Below are 13,551 nucleotides of genomic sequence, written 5' to 3' on the forward strand. Positions count from 1 at the left end.
GGTGGAAATGGGCCTGAATTGAATGCTTTTCAGAAGTTGAAATGTATGATCCTCTAGTAGGTTGACGGATTCCTTCATGATCCATTCATTACCACATTCTTTTCTAAAGAATTGATAGTTGCATATACCAAAAGCAAAGCTTAAATAGAAATCACTGATTAGGTAAAACAATTAATGTTGTCGTGGATTTCAAGAACACAATAACTAACCACTCACATTAGCATGGAAAAGAGAGAGATACTACTATCAAGATTTTGACCCTTGAAAATGTGCACCGGCTATTTCATGGGACCACTACTGAATAAGAAATCCCATTTTCTCCTTGTTTGTTCATTCTTAAAGAATTTAAACAAACATTGTGATTTATGCAACAACAAGATGGTCTTTGTGGCACTCAATGTCACACGAATAGGCTCACTAGGGTCATCAATGTTTAATTGTGATCCACTACAATTAAAGTCATTATCTTATTTTTTCCCAAAAAATTTCAATACAATTATTAGCATCAGAAAATCTCAAAAATAATCTTAAACTATTGCAATTCCAATGGCAAGAGAGCCACACGAGAAGAGACCTCACCATTGCTCACTACATTCTTTACTAGAGAATGAATTGTTTCATATACTAAAACAAGTTATCATGCTCACTCCACTTTATGGACACATATACATGAGCACCAGATCTACGCAGAACAAGGCTAGAACCGACCAACTTTTGCTAACAGAAGGGTGCCTCTATTACCTGCCTTAATCAGCCTTCCTCAAACTCGTTCATTCCAGCTAGGACGACAACTTTGATTTTTCGTCTCCGTAAGTTAAAAAAGCATTCTTTAAACGTGATACTCCTAACTGAAATGTTAAATTACTAAATGATCCCTATCCTATTAAATTAATTTATTTTTAAAAAAAATCCTTAAAATATTTTAAGATAGATGCTCATTTTATGTGACGATCTCATTATATATATATATATATATATTCAATTAATATTTAAAGAGTAATTTTTCTATAAAAGGGCTCGATAGATTAACAAAAAACGAAACAACTACACTACATAAACAAGTTGCTTTGTAAAAAAAAAAACATTAGAGTAAGTAGACATGGAGACACGACTACATAGACAGATTTGTTGAGGATTTGATAATAATGTCAAATTTACAGAAATTACAAAGAGTACCAATATATTATCAAGTAAGTATATATGTTTATCCCAAGAATTGAACGTGTACCCTTCAATGAAGAAGATATTAAATTCTCCTGTAAAAAACAATTGTTTCTACATTTATGTTTTAGAATGACGATAAATATAGACTATGTTAAAAAATCCGCGACAACCAGTGGGCCAGAAATATTAAAACAAACCAAAGCAGATGAAAGTAAGTTACACCAGAAATATCATCTATAAGGAAATATGAGGTGAGATACGTTTCATTATATATTTGTACCTCATACAATATTATATATAAAAGATCTAATTTATCTAATAAAATTTTGATGGTGTGATGTTGAATGCCACAAAGACCATCTGATTATCGGAGAAACCACAACGTTGTTTGAATTCTCAAGGAGCCAATGGGATTTCTTGTCTTATTGTTGTCCCATGCAACAAATGGTCAACATTTTCAATGGTCAAAATCTTGATAGTAGTATTTCTATGTTTCGTGCAAATGTGAGTGATTAATTATTGTGTTTTATAGAAACATAATAACATTAGTTTAAAATGTTGTTCATGAGAAGTTTTATGTTGAAGTTGATATTTACGGTTTTCTTTCCGTAGAGCCCTCAACTGATGATGAAATAATAAGGAAATACTACATAACTCTGACTCCATAGAAAGATGCAAAGTTTGTGATGTTGAGTGCCACAAATTTACTACAACAAATATGATATATAGCTACGAAATTATTAGCTACGACATGAAATTTGTCACCAATGGTTCACCTATAACATCCGACAATTTGAAGTGGCTTAGAAGAAGCTTGAAATTGGAAAGTAGTCATTTTTGGAAAAAATTTAAAAATCTGGAAATTTGGCTAAGTGTGGAAATCAGTGAGTTTTTGGCCAACTTTGAGTAGTCATAACTCCTAGCTCAGGATGAGTTAGGAGTAGTTCCAGTTTTGGTTGTGAAGCTTGTGGATCAATCTTTCCAACGCCACTGAGTTTGCTCAATTCCGAGTTCGTATGAGGGAGTTACGCCCTTTAGAAGATGGGCANAGCAACAAAATTTCAAATTTAATTGTGACCTTAGTTTTTGTCACTAATAGTTCAAACAATTAGTGACAATTATATTATTGTCTCTATTAATCTATAATTTAATCACAATAAAATTTTGTCACAAAAAAAAAAGATTAAATGTCTATGACTTAAATTTTGTGGTTAATTAATAAAATGAATGGATACAAAAAAAATTGTGGTTATAAATTAAAATATCATGAATAATAGACACATTTAATTCAAATATAGTAAAAATCAAAATTTTGTCTGTCCATAAACAATAACCATACAAACATTTTTTAGTGAAAATCTGAAGTTATATTCTACACAAGCATCATACCAATATTATGTAATTAAAAAAATATTTTAACACCGAAAAAGTTAGAAGCAAAGTTCCCAAATCATCAAAAGCCTCGATAAGTTTGTAAATATTTTATCAATAGATACTAGAGCCAGTGTAAGCACCAATATATATTACTCTATTAATTTTAATTTATATGGTACAAATAGAATTAAAAGACTTGATCAAATTTTGATATGATTTTTAAATATTTTAAAATGTTATTATTGTAATTTATAGTACTTTTAACGTAATTTTCAAATAATATGTTACTCACTTTGTCCTAATTTACGTGGCACATGAGAAACTTTGAGAGTCAACCAAATTTTTAATATGATTTTAAAATATTTTAAGTTGTTAATTATTGTGATTTATAATATTTTTAAGTAATGTAATTTTTAAATAAATATGGTACACTCTGTGTCAAAATTTTTATGTTGCACATGAGAAATTTTGAGAATTAACCAAATTATAATATGTTTTTTAAAAAAATAATAATAATTAAAAAAAAATTAAATTAATATATATATATATATATATATATATATATATATAAATTGTTAATTATTGTAATTTAAATTACTCTTAACGTAATTTTCAAATAATATATGTTATTCCATCTATATTTCGAGAGTTGATCTAAATTTTGATATGTTTTTTAAATATTTTATTTTATTAATTATTATAATTTATAATATATTTTTTTTAGTAATTTATAACTATAAAATATACTAAAAAGGGAAATAAGAGACAAATACATTAAAACAGATAAATTATTAAATATAAATAGGGGAGAAGGGCAGTAATTTATAAATGCATAACATACTAAAAAGGGACGTAAGACAAATAAATTAAAACGGAGAAATAGTTAAATATAAATAGAGGAAAGGGCAAATTGATCAATTGACTGACTGACCCTAAGCTCCTCTATTGGCAATGACCCCTACTATTTCTGATGCAGAATGTCAGAGAGTAAGGATCAGGGTTCTCTCTAGATGAGCCATCACTATTCTAATGTGCACCTCGTTGGTTTGTAGATTTCCAACTTTTGTATTATAAGTGGCCAAATGTTAGAGATCTTTGTTATCCATGGGAACCTCGTTCTAGCCAAGAGACAGAGGTTCTGATTTATGTCATTAATAACTCTGCTTCTTGATATTGAACCTTCTTGGAAAATGATATTTCTTTCTTCCATAGATACCATATAATGATGGCTAGGGAAGCCAGATATAGTGGCTTCAGTTAATTAGGAGAATAGTAAGCTTTCCACCATTGTGTTGCAACTTGATTTAACTAAATAAATGAGCCCTTAAGCTGCTGTAGCAAAGTGTGTTCAGATGCTCTTAGCATAATCTCTTGTTAAGAACAAATGTAGCATAGTTTCCTGTTGATAGATCTCACAACACCTGCACCATTCTTGCTTAACAAATTCTTGCTTAACACATCGCCCAAGGAAAAAGACCTTGTGAGATCACTGATAAAATCCATCACACGCACCAAAAGTCCAAACTAGTGTGAAAGAGTTGACAGTACTCATCAACAAGAATTATACAACGCAAGACCATGATCTGCTAGCAAGTTTGCTTTGAAGAACTCAAATAAGAGACTTATTATACTGCATATAGAATCAAAGGTGATAGAGTTCTTGAATATGAATTACCGGTGAAAGGTTAAGGAATGGAGAGAAATGTACATTATGTCATTGGTATAGAAAGTTACATGAATGGAGGATAGTTCAACATTTTCATGAACTATATATGCAGCTTAGTCAATATTACATGAACTAGTGATGAAAGTAGAAGGAATGAAGCTCTATTATGTGTAAGTTTGAAACCAGAACCCTCCTAACTAGTAGCCTCAAAACCACCAATGTTTTTATCATCCAACTTAAGATATGTGAATCGAATCACCTGAAGTCAAACTTTGTTGCAACAAGTCCAAAAAGACACTAGTTATACAGAATTTAAGGGTTATATGAACAGATGTTATCAAACCCCATATACTGCCCTTTCTTGGTTTTTCTAATCGTATCATATAAAAGATAAAATAGCTATACCATTCTTGCATAACACATCGCCCACTGATAATTTTCTCTTTCATACTATCCATAAATACAAAGATAATTTATAAGGTAGACTAGTAACACCCATTTTACTAAAAACCCATTGTTGCTCCTCTTTCTTGTTGAAGGATTAAGAATGATATTTTTCATTTGTTGAATTATGAGTAATTATAAGTAGATTTATTTAGTGAATTAATTATGATCAAGATGTTAGGTCCTAGTCTTGAACTGCATTAAGTAATTTTATTGCAGCAAATGTTTGGTAGGGTTCTAGATTTTTTTACTTGTATGGTACTTCATATAGAATTAAGGCTTTGAAAGTTGATATATTTGTTTGAATTCTTGAGTTGAACTAGTAATCGTTATTGGGGCTGACAAAAGATCTACAATAAATAAATGGACGAAATAGTGTTAATGTAGTAGGTGAGAATTGAATCAAGACTACTTGAAAGCTAAATATCGCCACATTTTTGGTACTTGGGAAGAAATCTCCACGTATTTGTCTTAGTTAAGGAGTAATATTTAGTAGTCAAGTATTAGACATATTAACTTTTATTAAGGAGTTGTATGATCATGGGTGTTTTATTATTCTATTTTAAATTTATGCAATTTTAAATTCAAATATAATATAAATATGAAATAATTAAATGTCATCAAATGTTTTTCATTAGTGGCAAACGATTTTAACTTTTTGCGATTACTATATCAAACTTTTCAAGACATTTTCATCACAAATTAAATTAGTTTGTCATAAATTGAATACATTTAGTGACAATATATTTGTTCCCTCCTTATCGAATATGAATTAATTTTATATTTTATGACAATTGTAATTATTACTAATCATGACGATTTATAGTGACAATTTTATGTTGTCAATAAAAATTCATAATTTTAGTGACAAGATGATATATTTAACTACAAAATTGTTAATCTTCATTAGTGTGATAAATTTGTCACTAATTTATACATTTAAGGACGAAATACTTTTTTTATATAAAAGGTAGTCATTAGTGACGAAATTTCTTTTGTTCTACTACGAAATATATAGAACTTTAGAGATAATTGGTACCGTCACTAATTGAACTAAATAATTAGTGATCAAATAGTTTTGTCGGTGTTAATAATGTTTTTAGTGACAAAATTATACTTTCAACTACAATAACATACACTTTTTATGACAATCAAATTCGTCACAAATGCTATGCATTTTGTGACGATTTTTTTGTTTTGTAGTTAATGGAACTTCTTTAGCGATGAAGCACTAAATCGTCTTTATATACATTTAGTGACGCACCTTTAGTGACGACTGACTGACGAAATATTTTGTGACAAATATGCTTTATAAATGACGAAATAATTTGTCCCTAATAATCAAATTTGTTGTAGTGGCCCATCTGGTTATCGGAGAAACCACAATGTTTATTTGAATTCTTCAAGAATGAACAACTAAGGAACCAATGGGATTTCTTGTCCAATACTGGTTCCATGCAATAGATGGTCCACATTTTCAAGGGTCAAAATCTTGATAATAGTATCTCTCTCCTTTCTGTGCTAATGTGAGTGATTAATTATTGTGTTCTTTAGAAACATGACAACATTAGTATAAATGTTGTTCATGAGAAGAAGTTTTATGGTGAAGTGGATATTTACGGTTTCCTTTCCGTAGAGCCCTCAGCTGATGATGATACAATAAAGAAATACTACTCTGACTCCACAGAGAGATGCAAAGTTGATGATGAGGAAAAACATTGATGATCCTAGTGAGCCTGTTGGTGTGATGTTGTGCCACAAAGACCATCTGGTTATCGGAGAAACCACAATGTTTATTTGAATTCTTCAAGAATTGACAAACGAGGAGCCAATGGGATTTCTTGTCCAGTACTGGTTCCATGTAATAGCTGGTGTACATTTTCAAAGGTCAAAATCTTGATAGTAGTATCTCTCTCTTTTCCGTGCTAATGTGAGTGATTTATTGTGTTTTCTAGAAACATGACAACATTAGTATAAAATGTTGATCATGACAAAACGTTTTATGGTGAAGTGGATATTTACGGTTTCCTTTCCGTAGAGCCCTCAGCTGATGATGAAACAATAGGGAAATACTACTCTGACTCCACAGAGAGATGCAAAGTTGATGATGACAAAAAACATTGATGACCCTAGTGAGCCTATTGGTGTGATATTAAGTGCCACAAAGACCATCTTGTTGTTGGAGAAATCACAATGTTTGTTTGAATTCTTCAAGAATGACAGTCACCGCATTCTGACTGGGACGAGGATCCTGACTGATCACCGCGTTCACCATCAGTAGAACCACTTACACCTAATGAAAGCTCCAACGATCAACCCAATCTCAATGCTGAGTCCCCTGCTGCTTCTCCTGTGGAACCGGTGTATCTGTTGCCAGATTTGAATCTTCCCCCACCAGAAGAGGAAGAGGAGGATGAGGAGTAGTACTGAATCGTGTTTATTATGAACCAGTTCATCTTTTATTATGTCTGTTTTATTTATAATTAGGATCAAATAATCTAGCAATGATCTTTGTGATTGCTTATCTAGTAGTGGTCCCATGCAATAGCTGATGCACATTTTCAAGGGTCAAAATCTTGATAGTAGTATCTCTCTCTTTTCCATGCTAATGTGAGAAGAATGTGGTAATGAATGGATTGTGAAGGGAAAACATCAGATTTTGTGACTGTATAGTTTTCCAGCTCCTCTTTCAAATTGAAACTGCTCAATTTTAGTTTGAAGACCAAGTCCATCCTGCAAAGACTTTGAATCTGGGACGGTATATCAGTCTCACTTTTGGACAATTGGTTAACCAACTTGTGAGCAGAAATATCAAGAAGTTTTTCCGCAACCCTATTAAACAGGACCAAAATAGTCATCCCACCATTATCCGTGACCTTAATGTGTATCTTAAACCTGTGTGTGCGTAAAACGTTAGTGTTCCTTTGAATGTAAGTTGTGGCTACAATGTTGATTTCTTGCTTACATAACCAACGGTAAGTCGCATTGTTTGTTGCACTTCTGGCATGTGTAGACACCATTTGAAGATTCAACTTTCTTGTTGCACAAGTTACAGGAAATGTAATACCAATCAAAGAAGTTCTCTATTCCAGTGATCTGCCCTGGTGCTTTTGGTGTGAAGGGTTACTTACCTCTGTGTCGGAACTCCAGTCAGAATCTACTAACTCTGCAACAGTCATCCTGTTTTCAAACATAGCTTGTGCAATGGGAACGTTACTTGCGTTTGCACTCGCAATAGTTTGTACATCAACTGACTTTTTTGAGAACTTATGAAGCAAGGAGGTGATGTTGTCCATTTTAAGATTACCATAAATTTTGCTTGCTGCGGTGGTGGCAAAAGTCAGTTCACCTTTTATGAAACAAACCACAATTGAATGTCAGAAGGTCCTATATATGTGACCATTAAAATGTTCCAGTATGTTCAGAATAAGTAGATACCTCTGAATTCTTTTAGCGTTGTAGCAGTAACTATGACAATGTCTGGGTCCGAAGTGGTTGGGATATACATAGGGGTAAAATGATTCGCCATGGTCCTCCCACAAAGTTATTCTTGCTTTGATAGTCATGTCCTCCCTAAAAGAGAATTCTAATTTATTACTCTGTGAATCAATATGATTTTCTATGCTGCTACTTTGGGATGAATGAATATGAATGTAATGTAAATGAGATAAGAATATTACAGATCAGTAAGAATGTGTATGTCACGTTTTTTCCACTTTGAACCCACACTCTCTAGATCACCGATTCCACATAAGCATTCAACCACATCTACAAGTTAAGGAGGGAATTATTCATTGTATACGTTGAAGACCGTGTGTAACATAAATGACAGGAATGAATATACCTGATAAGATGTTGTTGTTGACCCTTGAGCGAATCATTTCTGGTTTAATAAACTGGAACCCAGTTTATTCAACCAGAAATGATTCGCTCAAGGGTGGTTGAATAAACTGGAACCCATTTAGAGGGATATGAACAATATCATCCGGTAGTTTTTGGATGGCAGTTATCCTCAAGAATGTTATTTTAAAGTTCGACTGCACTGGTCTGTAGTCACCAAGTATTTCTGAAACTTCGAAGTTTCTAATAATGATTACAGATCCTTCACTCAACTTATCGCGGAACTTGTTAACTTGATTCATCCAGATTACTGCGTGCATCAAAGTTCCCTGATAGAAGTAAATGTGTAACAGAGTTTGTAATAAGCAAATTCACAATGGTGTATAAATTGAATAAGAAGGATGCATTACCTTTTCATCAATAATTATCATGTCCAGGCTTATCATGTCTGGGCTTCGCTTGTAATTAATAAATTCCCACATCCTGCAGACTTTGTACCCTAATCAACCAGTCATCGCGGAGTAGCATCCAAATCCGAAAGAAGTGAATATGCCATATTCAATTTTTTTTCCAGATAGTAGAAGAATAATTGTGACTTTAGTAGGCAAGTCAGAAAGAAGTGATGGAGAATGGGTGTATCGAAGGTTGCAAGCCATTTTATAGACCATTCTGTAGATTTGAATGAGGTTGGCACCCTTGGCAATGAGGCGTAACGACTGGTTGTGTCCAACTGTTAAGAGGCTCGTTCCACATATAACAAAGGGAAATTAGAACGGCAGCCCGTTTGGGTTGAAGAGAAGTTTGATGTGGGGGTTCTTAAAGGGAAGGGCATTTTTGGGAATATATTAAAGTAAAAGGGTTTTTCTGGATGGTGGTGCTGCCACATAGGCGGCACTAAGATTTTCTTTTATATATATGATGATATGATATGATTCTAGAAACATGACAACATTAGTATAAAATGTTGTTTATGAGAAGAAGTTTTATGGTAATGTGGATATTTACGGTTTCCTTTCTGTAGAGCCCTCAGCTGATTCTGAAACAATAAGGAAACTCCACAGAGAGTTTCAAAGTTGATGATGAGGAAAAACATTGATGACCCTAGTGAGCCTATTGGTGTGTTATTGCGTGCCAGAAAGACCATCTCGTTGTTGGAGAAATCACAATGTTTGTTTGAATTCTTCAAGAATGTTAGTCTCCGCGTTCTGACTGGGACGAGGATTCTGACTGATCACCACGTTCACCATCAGCAGAACCGCTTACACCTGATGAAAGCTCCAACGATCAACCCGATCTCAACGCTGAGTCCCCTGCTGCTTCTCCTGTGGAACCGGTGTATCTGTTGCAAGATTTGAATCTTCCCCTACCAGAAGAGGAAGAGGAGGATGAGTAGTAGTACTGAATCGTGTTTATTATGAACCGGTTCAACTTTTATTATCTCTGTTTTATTTATAATAATAATTAATCAGAAGGATTAAGTAGGATCAAACAAACTAGCAATGATCTTTGTTGTACCATACTCTTCCAAATTTGCCACCAAATACATAAAGTTCTCTACTCAAATTTGAAATTGTGAAATATGATCGAAATGAACTCATTGGCTTAACCGACTTTAAAACATCATTCGAAGGTGAGTACAAGTCCAAGGTTGATTGCCACTTATTACCATCATATCCTCCAGCTACTGCTACGATGATTGACTCATCACGCACTATATTGTCTGACCCAAGCACATTTTCACTATCATGTGTACGACAAAGATTTGTGGACTCCAACATCAAACATCTACTTTTTAACAGTTTAATTTCTTCTTGTGCATTAGCCTGAATTCCATGTGAAGACAAGGAAATAAAAAAGGGGGAAAACATCATATTTTCACTTCTGCATGTATTCAAGTAGGCATGGATAAGTTGACACAGCATGTATTCAGGAGAGGATTGGTTCCACATGTTCTGATTATTTTTTTCATTTGTATTTAGTAATGTCATCAATGATGAAGCGAGAAATAATGGAAGCACTACACCAAAAATGATCTTTAGCAGCAATTAATTAACAACAATAGCTTAATTGCCGCTAAATATGTACTTTTAGCGACAACTGACACTCTTTGTAAATGTTCCTAAAGCCTTTAACGACAATAACAATAAACTAATGCCGGTAAAGGCTTTAGCACTATTTGTTAATGTGTGTATTTTTTGCCGCTAAAAATTGTTTTTGTTGTAGTGAAGAAGCAAGGGCATATTTCATTCTTATGAATCCAAAAACTCAAGAATGTGGACAATATGTGTATAGGCACCAAATAGAAGCAATTCCCAAACCAAAACATGAGTGTAATAATTCAATTGATGTAATGGATAATAAACCTTTTGTTGATAAGAAAATTCAAGGCAAAAAGGGACCTTAAATAGACAAAAACTATTATTAACAGAGCCCATCTATTACTCCTAATTATTCTGATCTAAACTGACTCCACTAATCATGTAACCTAAAGACTAGGAAACAAATTATTTGACTCCTAAACAATAGCAACTAACAAACTACTACCCCACAAATTAGTTAGTTACCAAGGAACATTGTATAGGTAAAATTCAGTAAGTTTATGTCAAAGAATAAGGTCATTGCAATAATTTGAGATCCATAAATTGGTATACATACTTAGCAACGTTTACCTCATATAAAACTATAAAACTAAATAAAATCTCGACTTATTGTCTCATTTAATTTACAACTGAACCTTGATATATAAATGTTAATAGCATAATGTTCTCAACAAAACTACTAATAATTGTTAAAGAAAACTCACCAATTTCAGCTACAATGGTGACATAGTGTGATAAATAGATATGATTGGTGAAGATATACAATTTGACACGGCTTGTCATACATTGTTCTTTTGGTCTTCATCTTTATGATATTCTTGTTTTTGATTTATAACACATTATCAACACGAAAGTACACTACTAAATTCTAATTGTACAACCAAGTAAGTTTGGATTTCTCTATTTTATCAAAGGCATTTCATATTTTTTTAAGATGTATATTCTTATTTTTATACATCTAGTGACAAACCTGTTTGTGTGAAATAGGTGAATATTTGGGGAAACCAACTGACAAAGTTGATATACTGCCAAAGACATTATTTGAGGATAAGACGGTGGATTCAAGTTCCATCACAGTGATCACGCCAACAAGATAAGATATCAAATTGAAAGTCTTGAAGCACCATGATATTATAAGATATTAGGTTCAAGTCTCATCGATATATTGATAAAACATTAGGTTTATGTCTTAATGCAACATAGTGATGATATAATGATGACTAAGACATAATATTCTTTCAACGAAAAGTCAAGAAATCAATTTCACTTAATTTGCTCCATTCCATGATGAAAATGTGGTAATCATATATTATTATAAGTGGGAAGCTCCAACATTCAAAGTTGGATTATCATTTTACCCCTCCACTAAATCAAAATAAAATTAATTAATTTATTAAATACTAATATTTTAATTACATGATGGTGGAATATGAAGTCCAACTATTACATTTTAATAATGAATGACTCTTACAATTCAGTGACTCTTTGAATTTTGAAACCAAAATAAAATTTATGTATCATGATTCAATGTGTTGCATTAATGTGGTAGGTGAAAAGACAACTAAATATCAGTATAAATACCAGTAAATTACTTCCTAAATCATCATATTCTTTTCTTTTATTTTCTATCATTTACTGTTTTGTTTTCTTCTTCCTAGATAATGATATAGATACATGTCGTCAAGAAACTAACAGAGGAAAAGAACAGATAGCTTCATTATGAAATTTAAAAGAGAATCTTTCTTACAATATAGTTCAAGTGTTAAGCTTAAAATATAAGATATGACCTATATATTTCTTTAGATCTTTTTTTATGTTAGCTTATGATTTTAAGTTTTTCTTTTCCATTTTGGAGTTAAGGTATGTTGTCCAAAATAAATTTAATATGCAACCCATATTTTATGTAATTTTGTATCATTTTGCATTGTTATGGAATTTATTTCTTTGATTTTGTATTATTATTCTTTCAAGTGCTACTTAATTGATAAAACCTCTATTAATACATGATGAGTTTGATAATACTTGAATTGTTTATGTAATATGTTTTTGTTTAAATACAAGCAATTTAAATAAAGATTGCTAAAAGATTATTACTTTGAATGAAAGATTTTGATTGTGTTACTTTGTCGTCTATCTAACATAGTGTTGCAAACACATACATATATTGTTCATTTTCACCCCTTTTGTTTTATTTTTTATTTTTCTACAATTTATACAATATGAGATTTAACAATTTAATTTTGAAATAAAAATTAGAGCTATATTTACATTTATACGACACTAAGCCTAATAGTTTTCTTAAATATAAGCATTCTATATTTACTATAGCTTTCCGTAGTGTTAAAATTCAAATGGTTGGTATGATGACAATTTTGCTTTTGGACATTTTGGTTGTTTCTTTATGAATTCCTTCGACCCTTAATTGTTCCTACTAAAAACTATCCTCAAATTAAAATCATGTAAAAATTATTATTAGAATGAAGTAATTAAGCTTCATTTTGTTTAGATTTTAGTAACATAAGTCAAGAAGATCATTCTATTAAAAGTGGAAAGAGTCTAAGTCAAAAGTTGAATTACTAAAATGTTTTTTAAAAGTACATTTATCATTTTATTTTTAAAAAAAAAATTAATTGTCTATTAAATTTAGTTGGAAAGACCTTTCATCTACCTTTAGACCTGTACAAATTCTATGAACTTTTTATTTACAAGTTTAATATGTGTCATGTATTTATTTTCTTCACTTTCAGCTTCCAAGCGTTTAAACATATCATATTCTTTATCAAATTATATATACCTTATTCAATATTTAATTGATGCAAATTAAATATTCAATATATATATATATATAATATGCCTTAGGTAAAGTTACACATTATAATTCTCCTTTTATAGGTCTTAATCAAATTTACAAAAAATAAATAAATTAAAAATACACATGACACTAAAAACATAATTATACCAAAG

The 13,551-nt window shown here is 31.5% G+C and overlaps 1 protein-coding gene across 1 annotated transcript; it reads right to left on the minus strand.

The window, feature by feature from the left end:
* Positions 1–7,209: 7,209 nt before the first annotated feature.
* LOC125852387 (uncharacterized) lies at positions 7,210–8,177 on the minus strand. The gene is made up of 4 exons (XM_049532129.1): positions 8,087–8,177; positions 7,780–7,997; positions 7,614–7,684; positions 7,210–7,543 (listed from the first exon to the last, which is right to left on the minus strand). Exons 1-4 carry the CDS (start codon positions 8,175–8,177, stop codon positions 7,210–7,212), a joined length of 714 nt encoding a protein of 237 aa, XP_049388086.1.
* Between the last annotated feature and the right edge of the window lie 5,374 nt (positions 8,178–13,551).

This window comes from Solanum stenotomum, unplaced genomic scaffold (genome assembly GCF_019186545.1).
Source record: "Solanum stenotomum isolate F172 unplaced genomic scaffold, ASM1918654v1 scaffold34434, whole genome shotgun sequence".
In the NCBI taxonomy this organism is placed as follows: domain Eukaryota; kingdom Viridiplantae; phylum Streptophyta; class Magnoliopsida; order Solanales; family Solanaceae; genus Solanum; species Solanum stenotomum.